The following is a 19,004-nucleotide window of genomic DNA, read 5'->3' on the forward strand; positions in this document are numbered from 1 at the left end:
GAGGGGGCCTTAATCAATAACAGTAATTTATATAGTTCAAAAAATTAAAATTTGGTCCTTCATATCAGAAAAGCCTCTTGAAGCATTAAGGCAATGTTTTGTTAACTAATTTTTTCTATTTGAAAAGCTAAGAGAATTTTATTTCAATATAGTCATAGTGATTAGAAGTCAAAATGGGAAATTAACCCTATACAAATCACTAGTTAGGACTCACTTAGAATAATGAGTACAATTTACATCTTGTTTTCCAAGAAAGTATACAGACTTGGAAAGGGTTTAGAGGAGGGCTGGCAGGGTTATCTTACAGGGACAGGTTAAGATGTCTTAACTTATTTTCTCTTGAGAAGAAATGGAGTGAGGGGTTACTTTACTGAAATTTACATAATTATCTAAAATCAATAGGATAGAGGCCACTGATTTACTTGTGCTGTATTGTGAAGATAATAGTACGAATGGACAAAAGTTTAAGATTTGGAAACGAGGTTCCAGTTAAGACTGACTTATGGAATGAGTTTCCACCAACACTAGTGGAGGCCAGCACATAACATACATTGGGCTGAAGTTCGTTACTTTTAAAGTTGCGCAATTAGTGGTATTTGCTCATTGGTTAATAAATGGCTCTATTAATGAACTAATACAATGTTCCTCCAACCATGGAACATTAAAAACAAGAACATATAAACAGTTGTTAGTAGGTGCTGCCTGCCAGTTACCTTCTTTCTAGAAAGCAGTTTGCCAACAGAAAAAAAGGACATTGGCACCAGGTGCTGCCAGAGAGTTTGCACACCTCCTAGTCAGCTAATCACCAAAGATAAAAAAACAACAATGATTGGTAACAGGTGCTGTCAGTCAGTTGCTACGACCTCCTAGTCAGCAGTTAAACACTAATGACAGTGACAGATAACCTCAGTAGTTTAGCCATAACAAAGACAGACTGTGCTGCCATGTCTGTTCATGCCCAATCTGACAATCGTGTGTTCTGACAAGAGCCTTGCAGTGTAGTTTTTATTGTGAAAGGCTCAGTATAAAGCTACCATGTCTAAAGCACACCACTCCTCCCTACAGGCTTTTCATGTTCCATCTAGTGTATGAGGATGACAGTTTCCCTTGATCACACAGATGTTCATAGGTCCTGCATTAATCAAATGTGCATGGGGTTAATCCAATGGATCAATGCCATATTGGAGAAAGAATGCTGACAATAATTCAGAATTTACTATATGTATCTATACAAAATGTGGCAAGCTTTTAGTAAAATGTACAACTCTGTTGCCCATATAAATTAGATGTGTTACAAAAGTATTAGTACTCAAGATACATCTGTGAATTTCCATTAGTCTGACTCAGATTCTGCCAAGTCAGAGTGCAAGGTGATATTCATGTGAAGAATAAAAATACCTTTATCCATCATGCATATTGCATTTGAAAAACCTCTAGAATCTCCAAAATGCATATATAAAGTATTTTTTAATATCTCTGTATATTTTATCTGGAATTTTTCTACTTCCACCATGAACTAACACTAAATTAGCAATGTGCAGTAAAATTATTAGTTGATAATGCTAACATCAAATACATAATACAATGTTGAATGGCACTCTGTAGAAAATTGTGGCATGCTCATTTTAACCCCTGCTCATACACATAGTGTTAAACAACTTAACCCTTATGAAACAACATGAATACCAATTTCATTCTCCAGCTGCTTCAGGTATGTTACAGTGAACAAATATGTCATGGAAGCAACTTGAGTACACGACTTGTGTTGCTTTTTTCAGATGGAGATCCTTTTAGATTATATTGTATAATGTTTTACCTAGGACTCGTTGATGGCTTTTGTTACTGACCTTTGTGTTTGTGAATTTTCACCTGTTACAAGATACTGCACTTTGCCTCTTTCTGGATGGTCCTCCCCAAATTGATCCACATCTCTTTGTTTTGTATATCATATAAGTGCCATACAGTGTAAAGTAGAAATGATACTGCTTGTGAACAAACTACTTCACAGATAAGTACAGAAATTCATAATACAAATGCTGAGCTTGAACAGGTGTTCCATGTGTAAGAAAGCCAAATGATATCAACAGGACTACAGTACAGTGTGATAACAGCTTGGAGTGGTTTCATGGGGATTGTTTGGGGTTGAATATTAAAGATTTGCAAGATATAACACTTTTTCTTTTTTGCAATTATTATGCAACAGTGGCCCTGCCCAGAGTTCAGCAGAACAATCAATATCAAACCACAATGATAAGCAGCATGACAAATAAAATTCCAATGACGATTATGATGGTGAGCCTGATAACCGGTAAAGTTCAGATTGTAAATGACATTCAACAACACTCACCATCAAACTATTATGATAAGCAGCATGGTAACGATGTTGTGTTTGATAAAGATAAGTCCAATGATGATGATGGTTAAATATAAAGATGAACCCAGTGATGATGATGATGATGCTGAGTCTGACAGACGTGAGTCCAACAATGCTTATAGTTAACCCATTAAGGATGAAGCTTATCCCAATTATGAAAATTGTGAGCCTATAATGATGAAGATGAGTCCAATGATGATGATTATGAGCCCATTAGGAAGGTAAGCCTGATGATTATGTACAAGAGTGATGATGACAGCCGTGGGAAAGAATGTATGCATGTTGCAATGGTATACATCAAGTGTAAAAATCTGTTAAGAGATTTTGGTAGCTTAGATTCCGAGTGATTTTCAAAGAGAAAGAAAAAGCCAGAAATTGATGAGCTCTGTACTATAAAAATTAGTCACAAAATAGCTGAGAAAATGGTGGATGCTTTATTAACTAAAAATAAGTAGTTTGAAAAGTCTTGTCCTTCTTATTTCACCTTTAAGTTAATCCATAAAGAATTGAAAAAAAATGCCAAAGAATATATCGGGAGCTACATAAACAATAAACCAGTGTAATGAGCAAGAAAATGCTCTCTTTTTTTATTCTTAAGTGAAATGTTCTTGCTAAAAAAATTATGCCCAACTCGAGGCGGCAAACAAAGATATCAATGTGATTTAATCATTGAAATGTGAGGTTACATACAGTCACATTATAATACATAAGAAAATAATTTCAGCTTTAAGTTTAAATCTGGAAAAGTAATTAATGTCTGCTTCGAATCGGAAATAAGAAATTAACTTCAGCCTGATCATTTTAAAAAAAGTATAATAAGTGAATCGATTATTTCCTTAAACATAAACATTATAGACCTTCAATTTTCTACTTTCAAGGCTGTTCCAACACACCCACCCTTGAGGAAAGTGAAAATTTAAACCATCCTAAAAGGGTGGCTTTAATTTTCACTTTTCTCAAAGGTGGGTGTGCTAAAACAGCCTTCAAAGTCTAAATGGTCTCTTGTTATCCGTACGTTATATGCAAATGACACTGGACCGTGGACGTGAATTTTACCGTCGCTGTATTATATTTATAATTATTGATAGGTCTATAATTTATAAAACAACAGCAAGCTTACCTCTACGACTATATTTTTATGGAAAGGCTTCAAATTAATGATCTTCTTGACAGTCAACTTTTCCCGATATATTGTAGAATAGCAAATTATTCCATGATAATTTGGATGACAGAATGGCCCATAAAAGGGAATTCTTTTATTTATTACGCATTTTTTAAGGAAAAACAGTATTTTTCTTGAATTACGTGCAATGGTAGCCGCCATATTCAGCACTCAACACATAATTAGGTAGTCATTTAGAATCTAGTTTAGTACACACAACATATAGTTTGTTAAAGTACTTTTTGACTAAAAAATAGAGAAAACTATATATTTTAATTATATTTTATTTTATTTGCTATACATCTTATAATTGACAAAACGAAGTATACATGAAATTATGTCGAAAGTAAAGATTTATATAAGTGGACAAGTTAAAAACTGTGGGGAGCACAGTCATATGACAATACATGGCTTTATGCGTAACGTAATGTGTTTGTCGTTTTATCGGTTTCGTGCTTTAGCGTATGTAAAAATTATTAGTATTCAAACTTATCCATAAACTGCATTTCAAAAGTTTTTATCTGTTACTGTTAGTTCAGAAAATATTATGGGTTGTTGTTTCAGCAATGATGATGACAAAGGCTCACAGGTAATGTAAACTGTAATGTAATTGTATTTGCAAATTTGTTACTGTTGTTAGTGTTAGTAAGTTCGAAATGAGGACTTACCAAATATTACTAATATACTTTATAAATGTAATATTAATTATATATATGAGAAGTATTAAATGCTGTATACACAGTTGTTATGACACGCTACGTTTCGCCAGTGTTAACCTGGCATCATCAAACGACAGAAGTACAACTACAACTTACAAAGAAACTGAAAAGCTGATGATGCCATTTTACCAGGATAACGCTTGCGAAATGTCGAATGTCATACCAACTTTGTTTTCAACACCTAGTACTATTTTTCATTTTTATGAAGTTCCGATCAACCGGCATATAAAGTGGGCCAGAAAGACTTGTGATTTTCAATTTAGTGCTTTGGTTATGTTGATTGATTTTTTGTAATAACTTTCTTATGTGGTACTCCAAAATAGAATTTACTTGTTAGTGTTACTTAAGGTAATCTTAGGTTTCATTGTTAATGCTTTATAAATTTTTGTTTATTTACCGCTAAAACTCATCTTTTTTGGCAAGGCATATTTTGCAAGAGTGTTGAAAATGATTTTATTTAATATGAATAACATAATAAAATAGTATTAAGACAATTTATTACTAACAACAATTAAAATGGAAAAAACAAAAACTAGCAATACTAAAAAAAAGCTTGTATTTGTTGGTGTATAAAACGATCCCATGTATAAGACGACCCTGGATTGTTTGAGCAAATTAAGTGTATTTCTTTGAGCTTTGGTGTATAGGACAACCTCTATTGTCAAGCAAGTCTAGGATGTTACTTTTCCAAAGGGATTCTTAGGAGTTATTTTTAAACTGTGCTAACCTTTGCTTTGGGGTAATCAATGCAACCACAAGTGTAGTTTTTTATGCTCTTCAAATTCTACAGACAGCTTAATGCATCATAAGTCACAAACATGTAATAAACAACTTTACAAAGTTTTCATCACAGTCGAACTCCTTTTCTATTACAAAAAATACTAAACCTTAAGATGTAGTTATATACTATAAAAACATGTTTACAAAATTCGTGTACGTTACAGAAACTTTTTTAATATAATATTAGCAATATTTTAGTATGATGGATGAGATCAATACATTTCAAATAAAAAATGTCTTGATTAATTGTAACTAGCATGTGAGATAAATAACTTCTAGTTATGAAGAATCATGACAAATGATACAATTACAAATATGTTATTGTAACGCAGTAGATGGCACGATGTAAATGCACTTACTCTAAGAAGCAAACAAAAGTAAAAGGAACAATGAAGTTTTGGTTTAATATACAATTACCTGGAAAGTTCTTTCTGGAACTCTTATCTTTGAACCTCTGTGTAAGTAAGGCAGTGGGTAAAATCAGGCATTATTTTAAAAGTGAAAAGTATTGTCTTATGCACCAGAAAATACGGTATACCTTCTAAAAGAAGATAGAAAAAAAGTTTACAGATGATGTTAGCATTTGATCAGTCATGTGCAGTTTAGTCTTTTGCCTGTTGTCAAGCTCATTCACAAGAACCTAAACACAATAGCTGAATGTGCCGTAAATTCAAAGCTTCTTGTTTCTTTTCAAAATAATTAATGTTTTTAATTTGTATTTCACTAGTAAGTAACTGTAATTTTGGGGTATAAATGTGCCTTAAACCAATTAATATGGTACAAATGCATCTTTAAGTATTTCCTATAGGCTTGATCAATTTTGGGCAGTATTTGATGACCAAATATTACATATTGTAACAATTTTTCAGAATGTATGTTAACTTTAAGTTTTTAAAGGTATTTAATTGCTTCATAAAAGAAAAATTATAATCATATTCATAACAACTGAAATTATTTCACAAAACCTCAAACTCATAATGAATCTCTTTAAAACTAATTTGCATTTTTTATATAGTCGAAAGTTTTTACTAACAAGGCTTAAGGTATTTTTATTGTAAATTTAGCCTGAAAATGTCAAATGTAATATCAGTGTTACAAAGAAATCAGTATAGGTAGTTTCAACATAACTTCTGTATATATATTGGTAGGTTGGAGACCCGCATGAAAGAACAACACTTCTGGGGAATCCTGTAAGCAACTCTTCAACCAGACCTGGCTGGTATTGTATTGTTTGCCTCTCTTTCTTAAATATACAGTTTATGCCATAAAAAGAGAACTTATAAAATGACATGTTAAATGTTTTTCAACTAATTTTTTTGTGGAAGTAGTGAAATATAGTTTTAGATAGTTGTGTCAGTTTAATTAATGATACATCTCAAAATTTATACAGACTACATATTTCTTTGTTTTTAAATTATTAAATTCTTTCTGTTCTTTATCTATTACAAATTATGTTTTGGTTTACTACATATTTAACAATATTATTAATCTTTGTTTTGAATACACCATGCTTGTAATGTAGGGTTGTAATGAAAGATTTGGAACACATTACCAAATGAAGATTCAGGCCTTTGATAATATTGATATCACCATAACTACTATAAATGAAATTAAACATTCACACATAATTTAGAAATATGTTATACAGCTTGGTAATTATGTTTTTCATATTTGAAATAATTATGAAAAGTATGCTGTTTATATACATGTGTATAGCTACATAGAGTAAATTTTCATTACAAGAGCACCCTATTGAGGCCAATTAAAATAAGTGCAGCTGGCTTAATCAAAACAAACCTTTATTTAACAATCATAGTCATTTTAACATAAAATTGTTGATTAATTAAACATCATTAGTGTCAGATTAAGCTGGGCAATTGATGCTATTTGCTAGTCAATTAAATGATTAGTATAGTGTTCCTCAAACCATGGTACATACAAGCTAAACAAGTTGAAAACAGATGCTACCAGCTTGTTACATTCCTTCTAGTTAGCAGTTCAAAAAGAAGAAACAGTTTGGCAACAGGTGCTATCAGACAGTTTCTGTCCTCTAGTCAGCAGTACAAGAAGAAACTTCCTCCCCAAAAAACAAAGCTGAATAAACCTGAAATAAAAGAAACAGTAACTTGTAAGGTTAAAATTGGGTTGAGCTAAGATAGCTCAATATGTAGCTTTGTGCTTAATAACAAACTAACATAACAATATTTCTATTAGTTGAATAGTTGGAATAATTAAAATAAGTAATAATTGAAAAGCTTAATTTTGACTAGTTGATTGTTTTCATGGCAGTCGATTTAATCTTAAGTCAGATTAATCGTTTTTTGGAATAATTAGAAATGCTACTTACCCTTCTGTACCACTAATAGCTATTACGTTACATATAATTGGCAGGAACTTTTCTGTTTATGCCATATATTTTGAACAAACTTCCACCCTTACATCTGTCTACATGTATTGCACTAGCCTATGATGTTTTTTTCATGTGTTTTTTGTGTTTTTAGTTGCCTTGATCGACTGCAATTTTTTCTTTTGTTACATTGCTTTTGTCCTCCTTGTTGCCCTTTTGTTCCATCCATCTGGTTTCAATTTCGTTTTCACTAGCCACCACATTTCTACTTTCAAGAACTTATGTGAAATAAAAATAATAATAAAAAACATCCCAAAGCCCATTTGCTCCTTTTCAAGGATTTTCTCAACCCGATTTAATGGCAACTGGAAGCACCTTATCTTTTCATATAACCAGCAGTCAGCTATTATCGCTTTAGCTCAATTAGTAGAACACACACATGCACATGCCAGGTCTTGGATTTCACTCTGTGATGAAGTACTATTGACATTATAGATAACTTAAATTACCACAATTTTATAGAGCTGGGATGAACCATGGTGTAATAACAAGTTAACTTATGATGTTCCTGTTACCATGTGTCAGGTGGTTGGTTCCATTCTGCCTATTTCTTCTCCAGTTCATGTTCTGTTTTATTGCTTTTTGTGGAGGCTGCCTTGCATATGAACAATTTTGGATATCTCTTCCACCTCCAGTCTTTGCTTCTGGCTGATTTGTTCCTGATGAGGAACAGGTACCTATTTTTCTTTTTCCTCTGTTCATAAATTAGGTATATGATATTCTGTCTCTTTTACCTGTGTATCTGAGGTTGTTTGGGATGCTCCTCCTCCTACTTTTATGTCTTTTTCTTTCCAGCTATCTGATCATTTTTGTCTATCTTTCCCCTACTCCTTTACTATATTTCTGCTCTTCATCTCCTTGGTAAGGCTCTTCATCACGACCCAGGTGGTTTTGTTTGTCACTTTGGCTTCTATTTCTCCCTGTACTGTCTCTTTTTTGACTTGGTTTCTTGTTTTTGTAATCTCCTCAATCTGTATGCTTTCCTTTTGGGTGTCTCTATCCTTTCCTTTTATATCTATGACTTTTTCATGCCTGTTTTCTTACAGACTGAGTCTTTAGGGGTGTTCCAAACTCTTTGGATTCCTGCTCTTCAGTGATATTCCATTATTTCCTAGGTTTCCTATCTTACTTTTCCACTGGTACCTCTGTCTGCAACCCATTCTCAGGAGTCATGATGGATTAACCCCTCTCCTGTTCCTCATCCTATTTCTTCTGTTTGCCACCCCTCTTCCTACAGGACTCACTGCCTTGCCCCACCCCCATTCTTTTTACTGAAGTCTGAGTCAGTATCTTGTCCACCAGGGAATTTTCCATGCAGGGCAAGCTCAACCCATTCCCATGGAGATCATGGTGTCCAAGGCACATCTTTCTCCTGCATGAAAAGTTCTTTCACTTTTGATGACTCTAGAAGCTCTGGTCACTCTTGGTCGTGTCCATATGCATACCCTTCAATGGTTCTGGAGGATCAATGGAACATGTTCTGCAATCCATTTCTGCCCTTATGTGTCTATCTTCTTTTCTACATCCTTCTCTATCATGGTGGCTTGATCGCTCCACCACCAACCATCAGCATGACTTGCTTTTCTCTCTCTGGTTAGGTTTAGTATTTAGATACTAAAACATTGGTTTGTGTAATTATAAGGAACATCTACATTTTACCCTAGCAGTTTGCATATAGAAAAGCTGTATTTCTCATTAATAATTGACCTGAGGGGTTCAGTTTCTGAAGTTTTATTGTTTGTATTTCAGTGATGATTATGGAAGTGGAATGAAATATCCACATAATCAGAGAGCAGATGAGCAGTCTGCACTTAATAGAATACTTCATGAAACTGCTACGTAAGTATATTTTATTTTTGTAATCATTTAGAGTGGTTAACTGTTCTAAAATTTTAGCCTTTATTTTACCTTTAAAGTTTTCTTCTAACAAGCACAATGTGGAACAGATGAAACAGTTTTACTTTATTAGTATAGCATTGGATAAAGTAAAATGCTCTTTTTTTTTGTATGTTAATTGTAGTAATTTGTTACCTTTCTGATGTAAAAAGTTCGAGGTGCACCTAATTTATTGAATTGGGATAACTTTCGTCTAAAAGTAACTGCTGTAGTACATATTTTTATTTCAAATACATTGATTTACCTCTATGTATGGAAAACTTATCTTCAGCTTTGTTTTTGTGTTCTAGCCTGTCTTCTGTCACTTAGATGTTATCACAATTTATCTGGCTTTCTAACCATGCGACAAGAGCTCTTACAAATTCATTCAAGCTAGTCAATGTGTTTCCCATGGGAACGAAGCTTGTACTGAAAGAGAAATTAACATTTTATGTACAGAGAATAAAGTAGTTTGATAGATGAAAACCCTGACTTTCTATTGGTTAAAAATAATATTGTATTAAATGTAAGAGAGGATGTGACAGGTGGGTAAGGCAAAAGGGGTCGGATTTTCTGTTTGATGTCTCTGTAACCAAACAAAATTGAAGGCTGTGAAAATTTTTTACCTGAGTGATGGCAACATTATAATGTGTAATTTACATTAAATTTTGTACTTCTTTGAGGGGTGGTAAATAAATTAGAGAAGAGGGGATGTCTAGAGAAAATATGTCCTATTTCTCACTCAAGGGGAAATTCAGGATCTATTTTTTAATACTGACTATGAAAATAAGAACTTGAAACTTGTATACTATTAAAATATGGATTATTAGCTACAATTTTTCGCTATACTAATTGGTATAACATGAACAAACAGAAAGTAGTTTAATTAAATTTTTAATGTAACTCACTAACAACCTTGTGACGTGCACGGTAAAGGCTACCCATGGCGAGGGAAATAATTGCTGCTAAGAAGTCACTAGACATTTTCTAGACAAAAAACAAAGGAGACCACATTGTGAATAAAGTGATGAGGTCTCACCAAAAAAAAAGGAGGAAAACTAGGTTAATTTGAAAAACAATTTGTGGCAACCTTGTTTAGTTGTTATATCTTCAAGTCACTTCTTTCTTTGGTTCATTGATTGTTGCATTATTTTGTGACAGCTGAGATGTTTGGTATTTCTTGCTGTTTTGAAGTTTTCTTTATATACTAGGAACTATTTTGTTCAAAAAATGCATTTACCTCTTTTCATTAGTGGGATGTCTTTACAAGGAGTTAAACACTTTTAGTGCTGGATTTAGTTGCCATAATGTGTTAAAAGATGCTAAGCAATATTTGCTAATTGCTAATTAAATTCGATAATGATTAGCAGAAACTGCTGATCAAATCTACCAAACTATTTTGTCCCCTGCACAAAACATTTTATACGTTATAGTATGGGAACTCTGATGGTCAATTTGTGTCACATGGCTGGTGTAATCTACCAAGCCTATATGCTGAATATTTAGAAGGAAACCTCTGATTATTTCAGGAGCCATATTGCACATGTTTCTGCTGATCTGGAGGTTCTTAAAGCTGAGATGTTTATTCTCAGACCTACCATTAGGGATAGACAACTTAGGCAGCTGGGTGTGGCACCAATCAAACTATTGCTGGTTTTTTTTTATCATTATACTTAGTGTTTTATGTTGAATCATCAGGTTTAGACTACAACCATGAAGAGGAAGATTTTCCTTTGAACTGATAGCCCTAATTTCTCTTATTTGTATTTAGGCCTTGCGACTCTCTCATTTATTTATTTCTGTTTCCTCCCATTCATTTAAAAAAGTTTGTGAAGAATGATTTGGATGCCTTCTTCCTTTCCCAACACTTTGACCGATGCCTTGTGTCATACTTTGAAGCATTTGAAACAATGTTCAGTGTTTGACAAGTTACTGATCAAATGACAAAATTTTAAGAAATTAAGCTTTTGATTGGAAAATATCCATGTTGAGATTGCTATGAAGATAGTGTAATGGAATCATTTGTTATTAATGTTAATTAAATTTAACTTAAGAGTATGAAGTGTCTGAAAAATAATATTAAAACTATCTTTAGCTGGATATGGAAAATTTAAAGACAGTTTGTCAATGCATGGCTCATCATACATTACAATTCATCAAAGACAACAAGAAAATTGACTATTGTTAAGTACAGTCTTAATGTCTTAAATGCCATAAAACTTACAGTAAATAATTAAATAATTATTTTTTATCATCATAATCTTCACTGTTTTTGAAATGATTAGATAGTTTCCTTTTGTTTGTTTTGAAGTCCATCTTTGTTGACCAATTTCTATAATTAACTAGTGTTTTGTAAAGTTTTTTCCTAACAAAACAAAATTGTGTTATCTTAAACTTACCTTGTTCTAATATTCTAATACATAATCTGAGCTTTTTAGAATGAATCATTTGAACAGCCTTTAGGCAGGGTCCCCTGCTCTGCTATGACCTGAGGCAGTTTTGTGGTGTTCTGAAGGTTTATTTCTAAGAAATTAATACTACTTGCTAAAATGCTTATGGCTTGCAAAATGGCTTATATTCTTGAGATTTGATGGAGGGGGAATCTTTCTCTCTTTTTATCTTCTGTTTAAAATTTATTTCCCATCCTCTTACTCGCAGGAGCTTAGGATTGCCCATTTTTGTAGAATTACATTATGTCAGTGTTTGTTTTCAGCAAATTAATCTTTTTTAAAAAACTTGTTTCTCTGTGTGCCATAGCCTGTTTCAGAAGTAATCTTTATCTATCTTCTGGGTCTTCTCATTTCATTAAGCTTCAAGTTATGTTTACTTTTTTCTGAATAAAATATCCAGCTTTTTTTTAATAGTGTTCAGAATTTTAGACAAATAAGCAACCAAATTTGTTCTAGACAACTGTCATGGATTTTCTTCTGACCAATTTGTAGTTCTTTGGAAGAACTCTGCTTGACTATCAAGACAAAGTACTGGATGATGAAGATGAACATTTTAGTACCTCAAATCCTAATATATCCTGAATTATATTTTTATACTTACAGAGATATTGTTTGAGTTTTTTAATTTGCCATTTGATCAAGAAGTAGCTCTTTGATGTTTTCACTTGTATTTTTAAGGTTTTAGAAGTTGTAGATTCATTTCTCAATGATTTCTTTTTTTTTGCATAGATGTAAGATTAATGCCTGCTTTAACCTTGGAGGATGAATCTTCATTATCGTCTACACACATCATCATGATTGGCTAGATTCCAAATCCCATCTTCCAAAATACACTAAACCCTACTCACACTTTACCTTTATCCCAACGAAAGTTTCTCCCATCTAAGCATTGGTATGAATCTTACCTCACTTGCTACAGCCTTTATACCCCACTATATTGCCCAGAACAAGTTAAATCTTGTGATTCTCTCCACCTATGTCAATGCGCCTCTTATATAAGCTTCTCGTTATTACTTCCTACTCACTTTTTTGAGATGGTCCAAATTAGCAGACCCCAAACCAGGCATTTCGTGGGGACGATGGTTTTTGTGCATACTTTGGGTTTTTCTTGCTTGTTGTATAAATTTAGTTATACCTATGCTTTGGATGACTTTTTTTTTTACCTGTCTTATTGGGTTTTGAGTTTATTGTCTATTTTCTTCATTTTCTACAGAAAAAATAAATTTTTGAGACATTTAGGATATGAATTCTCACATTCACATCTCTGACATAGAGTCTCCTAGTGCTCCTACTTTACCACCTCTGGAGTGGAGTGTTGCCTGGGCTTCGGGGGAGGCCCCCTTTCAGTGTAGGTCATCCATTCTCTCATATGCAGAGAGGTGGAGTTTTAAATGAGGTCTGATGTTTCTTCTGTTATCAGCTCAGAGGCTGAACTTGCAGGGATCAAGGGTGGACTGGTGAGAATTTTTTTTTGGCTTCTTCCTTTACTCAGACAGTTAATCACAAGCCTTAGGTGGACATCCCATCTCCTGTATCATTTTTACAACTAGTACATCAAGTTTGAGCATTTCTTCTGTAGCTTACAACTAATGTTCCAATACATGTGTGGAATAAATATTTTCATGTGCACCAGTATCAAGGAAATGTGTGGATGTGCACTACCAGTTTTTTATTTTATTTTTAGTGAGTGGGTATTTTCAGACCATCAATCTTATTGGATCATTAGGCTGCTTTGCAATGCTCCCAGCTGGTTATTTGGGCTTTAGGCCTATCGACTGCCAGGGTCATTAAGGCTGACAATCTGTTGAGACTCCTCACCATTACTGAGGATGTGCGTGACTGGAATAATGAAGTATATGGCACTTGATTGGTAACTTTGCAGCCATGCAACTTAGAGGGAACACTGCTTACAACTCCAAAATAGCTTAGAATACTGTAGTCACTAATTGTGTTCTTCAAATATCTTAGAAGTGCAATGTTTTATATCAGAATGTCAAGGACACTAGATTTGGTGCTTGGACTATATTTATATATCATTTTAAAAATTCAGTATTTGCTGAAAAAATGGTGTTGTGAAACACAATTTCAAGGTTAAATAGTTTAAGACATTTAAGTTGATATATGCTTTTACATTAATACACAAATATTTACTCACTTTTATGAGAAGTAATTTAGTGAAATAGATGGAAACCTCAATCACTAAAGATATTTAACTGATGAGTCAGTGCAGTTATTTGTTGATTTAGCCTTATGAATGCTTTCAAAGTATAGCTTTCTTCAGGTTGTAAGGTAAAAAAATCAGTCTGTTAGGCCTGTCTTTTGTAGCCAGATTTGTACTAATTTTTTAGTTATTATTTTTACCATTTCAGTGTCCCCTGAACAGTAGCACCTTTTTTTCACTTTATAAATATTACAGGCTGTAGTCAGTGTGAAAATATAATTTTTGGTTAAGATATTTGTACAAGTGTTGATTTAAATGCAATAAAAATTATAATATGTAAAAGTAATGTCTTCACATGAATTCTTCATGTAACCAACACAGTGCAAGGTTTTCTGAACTGACAAACACAATCATCATAAATGTTTTGTACTTCTACGTACATAGTTACAATTTACAAATTTTTCATGATAGAAAGTATTAGTTAACTGGTAAGTGAATTTTATATCTTCTTCATACCTTGTTAATAACTAAATTAGACTATCGAAAGGCATTGTTAATGGATTGCATGTGTATAGGAAGTTTTCGACGTTTTGAGCAGATCTTCATCAGGCTAGCGGCTCAAAACATTATCTTAAACTTCGTAGACAGATGCACTCCATTAACAACACCTTTCAAGTGTACTCTCCTCTGTTTAAACCTTCTTTTAAGCAGTATGTTAAGACTACTTTTCTAAGTGTCACGCCATATTTCCACGTGATGTGAACCCTGCGTGCTTTGCTATAGATAACACCATGATAGAATAACTATTTATCTTTAACCAACTCTTCAGTAAACTAGGTTACAAATGAATATCGTGTACTTTATAATTAATAAAATATCACTAAAAAAAATTCCTAATTTGCTTGTAAATTTGTAAATGTGAGTTTTTCATAATCTGATATAAAACCATGTACATGTGCATGTTTTGGGAAGCAAATAGGTTTTGATTGTATTGAAACCGTGTGTGTCTATCTATTCTCTGTCATAACTAGTTAATAATTTTATGATAAATTTCAGGAATGTGATTGATGTATCAGCTATGAATTCCCACCTAGAACAACATGAATATCTAGACAGAGCTCGCCAGTACAATCAGAGAGTTGCAGCCACTGCTCAAAAATATACATATCCACAAAAAAGACCATCCTTATTGTTAGACCTTCCAGCAACAGAAAAGAATCTTTCAGCCAGTCCAATACCCCAAAAAGATCTGAAATTGGTAAGTGTAAAATTTAGTATGTTATTCTTCTCCAATAACTGTTCGATTCCTGAAGATGTTTTGTCTGGGTAAGACGTCAATAAAACCTTCAAAACTTTACAGCTGACACATCTAAAGAAAGACATTTTATAGTAATTCTACTTCTCATGTTGAAAATAGTACAGCTACCAATTACTGTACACTAATAGTCACACACAGTAACTCGAGAAGTTTCCATTTTTTATCCTCGTAAGATATGATAATATCTGTGATACAGACTATACATTAAATTTGGAGCATTGCAACTTTTTGAAAAAATGCTAGAGCTTGGTTTTATAAACCATGGCAACTTGTTACAGTTGCAGCTGTAAAAAGGTTTAGTACATAATTTAGTGTGTTACCAAACACCACGAAAGAAAGTCTACACCTTCTAGGTGTTGGTTAGTCTTGAGTGATTTATAAAACTTATTTGAAACTTTGTGTGTGTGTGTGTGTGATACTGTCAGTTATTATATCGTTGGACTGACCCCATATTGGAGAAAGAATGTTAACCACGATTCCAAATTTACTACGTATATCTGTATGAAATGTGGCAAGCTTTTAGTGAAATGTACAAGACTGCTGTACCCAAATGTATTTCCAAAAATCTCAAATTTACTTCTGAGAGATACTTTGTGCAAAAAAGTTTGTGGATTATGGTGTTCATGTTTGTAAGTTTTAATTATAATGGCATTTTGTTTATTTTTTCTACATCTGACGTAAAGAATTTTTTACCAGTTTATATTTGTATTTAAGTTATGAGTTTAATTTGTTGCAACATTATTTATTTATTTATATATTTTCAAAATGGTTCTATCTTTAGGCTTAGGTCCTGATTATGTTTTTATAAAAAATATAAATAAATATTACAAGTTTTGTATTCCATGTTGTGTAATATAAACAATTAAAACACTAAAATTAATTAATGAAAAAATACTGTACCTGTAGAAGAATTACTAATTAGGACTAGGCAAAATATTTTTTGATCCATAAGAATTTTTATTGTATATTTTTAATAAAAAAATTATTTTTAGGCCTGTAACATTTAATTCTAAAATAAATGAAACTTCAAAACTGGCAATTAAATGAACTTTGGTGGAGTTTATAACATCACAGTTCTTGTAGCATTCAACTGTAAAAAGAGCTGATCAAACCATGTGAATTTAACTGGTCATATAAAACTGAGTCTGTTTATACTACCCTGCAAGAAATTATCTTTCACCTGCAGAGCTGGCATGTTTCAGTAATTAGCATATGAAGCTGATAAAAAAAAAAGGCTAATCGGTGGCAGGTGCTGTTGATTTGTTGATCTCCCTGAGATCAGCAGTTCTAAATTAGGGAAGACTGTCCAAACATAAGGATCTCCTTACTGGCAATATATTTACCCTTGTATAGCATACAGTATTTTAGGGGTTCAAAATACCAAATACCGTCCTCACCCTGCAGTAGGGTGCTTATTTTCCGTAAGTATTATCTTATACATTATGAAAAGTATATACATATATATATAAAACAAAACATAATCTGTGGGTTGGATTATATTGTGTAGTTTTTCTATTAGCAGAAAACTTGACTACTTGTTTTATTTTATTACTTATTTTATATTACATCTTATGTCTATTCCCCCCTCCTCTTTTTTTGTTTTGTCTACAGCTTAAGAGTGCTTGTGAAAATGCTGTTAATGCACTTCAAGAGATCAAAGTGCAGCACCAGGAGGAACTAGTAGTTCAGTTTGGAATTCCATGAATTGCTTGTCAACATCATATCAATTGCTGAATTCAGAGATTCATGTAATTGTACAGGTAATATGGAATGATTAGTCTTCATTAGTGGATTCCCTCCACTACAACCAAGTGACATTTTTGAACATTTAGCATTCTTGACCGAATTGACAAAAATCCGCTAACAACTTTTGAGAAAGATCTTAATTTTTTAAAGGGTTTTTTAAAACTAAGTGCTGCTTTAGACATTGGTGTACAAATTATGCCGGATAATAAGATAAAGCTAAGCTCTAGGTTTTTTTTTTTGTTATGTTACTTTATTATTGTTGAATATATGTTGTAGACCTTATTATGTTCAAGAAAATGTTTTGAAAGAAATAATTTTGCAAATCCAACAAATAAATCATTTAAATAATCATAAGCAAAATAATATAATATTGCATAGTTTTGTGACACTATATATACTTTTTAATACAAATAAATGTTTTTAAAGTACAATGACAGTATGACGTGCTCCAAACTGTGATTGTTCATTTTCTTTCCTTTTTATGATATCAGTGTTCCAGTTGGCAACTGACTAAGTGCAACATTGTTTGTTAAATCTAAGTCCAAATGTTTGAGCATGTTTCTGAAAGTGCCATTAAAAGGAACTGTTAAATACATTTATATAGAATCATGGAGGGCATGTGTAATTTGTACTTAAATTGTCCTATGCCTGATGACAGATTCTATTTGATTCTCATGCTAATAAATAAATTCAAACATGTATTAAAATTTGTATTCTTTGTCATTATATTACAGTTAAGTACATCTGTATAAAAAAAAATACATTCTACAGTTAATATACAAAATGTTTTACACTTGTTAATAATTACTACCACTATATTTACTTTGTAGAAATTAAATTATTGTGCATTTTGAGATAAATATAATAGTCCTAATACTAATCTCTTCTGACAAGTATAGTTACAATCATGCTTCACCAGCTTGTAAAAGACATTCACACCATAACAATTATTGTTGTAACAAATGGTTTATATAAATAGTATTCCAACCACTACTGTGTCTGTTGTTTCCCAGCCAACCTGAAGAGCTCTGGATTGAGCAAAATGTGTCATCAGCAAAGGATACAATGGATATAGTGTGGTTAGAATAATACTATCATACAATACACCTTTGTAATTCTTAAAAATCCCTAGGGGACTAGGTAAAGAATGTGGGGTTTAAAAATATAATAGGCCTAATACTAAGACGTCAGTATAATTATAATCATGCTTTGCCAGCTTGTAAAAGACAATCACACTTAATATTTATTATAGAAGACATTTACTTAAGTTTACTACTTGCGGTAAAGAAACTGATCACGTAGCAAATGTTATTGAAGAAATAAATTAATTCGTCTTCGTTATGTGGATTACACTTGGCATTATTTTTACCAGGTAATCCAAAAGAACCCACCAAATAATACTTTACAACAATATATGCAAAAGTTATCACCCATATTATAACTATGTGTTTGAGTACACTGTAAAATAAAAGGAAAATACAAGAAAGGCGTTTTTGAAAACTGACATAAGCCTTTTTCGTACTATTAAAAGTAAGTTGTAAGCTAAGCCTACTTGGTTTATTTAATTTAAGGGCTTAGTCTATTAATAAGCAAACTATCTTTTTTACATAAGTGTTGTTCTTTATTGACTCTTGCTAAGATCTTAAAGTAATTATAATGTACAGCTATGTTACAATCATCTAGGGCATGATCAAATACATTTGACCTAGTCAGCGATTTCAACTTTGTATATTCATTCATACGAGTTAACAATTCTATTTTAGGGGACTCGACATAGCTTTACTGACAGCAGGAACAGCTAAGTTTATGAGCTACATTTGATGACTTTAATGCAAAAATGTGGTCCTTAAATCTATGAACAAACAAGAGGGAATCCTCAATAGCTGTGGCACTTGAAATTCTTTTATGCATGATTAGAGTAAATTAACCTATGAGACCTTTTTTCCTTTTAATTAGCTATATTTTTGTACATCAGAAATACTAAGTGTGGTGTGCATGCACACTCATTTTTA

The 19,004-nt window shown here is 32.5% G+C and overlaps 2 protein-coding genes across 2 annotated transcripts in view; one reads left to right on the forward strand and one right to left on the reverse strand.

Annotated features, from left to right (window-relative positions):
• LOC106469616 (probable asparagine--tRNA ligase, mitochondrial) overlaps positions 1-3,716 on the reverse strand; it is a 30,246-nt gene extending 26,530 nt beyond the window's left edge. The window contains exon 1 of the mRNA XM_013930118.2: positions 3,495-3,716. Within this exon, the coding sequence (XP_013785572.1) occupies positions 3,495-3,698 (204 nt within the window). The 5' untranslated portion in view covers positions 3,699-3,716. The remainder of the gene's footprint in view (positions 1-3,494) is intronic.
• Positions 3,717-3,908: 192 nt separating this feature from the next.
• On the forward strand, positions 3,909-17,699 carry LOC106469617 (ragulator complex protein LAMTOR1-like). Its single transcript, XM_013930119.2, has 5 exons — positions 3,909-4,125; positions 6,184-6,254; positions 9,192-9,281; positions 14,985-15,186; positions 16,858-17,699. The coding sequence occupies exons 1-5, from the start codon at positions 4,084-4,086 to the stop codon at positions 16,948-16,950; spliced, it is 498 nt and encodes a 165-aa protein (XP_013785573.1). The 5' UTR covers positions 3,909-4,083; the 3' UTR covers positions 16,951-17,699.
• Positions 17,700-19,004: the final 1,305 nt, after the last annotated feature.

Source organism: Limulus polyphemus, unplaced genomic scaffold, assembly GCF_000517525.1.
Source record: "Limulus polyphemus unplaced genomic scaffold, Limulus_polyphemus-2.1.2 Scaffold3572, whole genome shotgun sequence".
NCBI classification, from domain to species: Eukaryota; Metazoa; Arthropoda; class Merostomata; order Xiphosura; family Limulidae; genus Limulus; species Limulus polyphemus.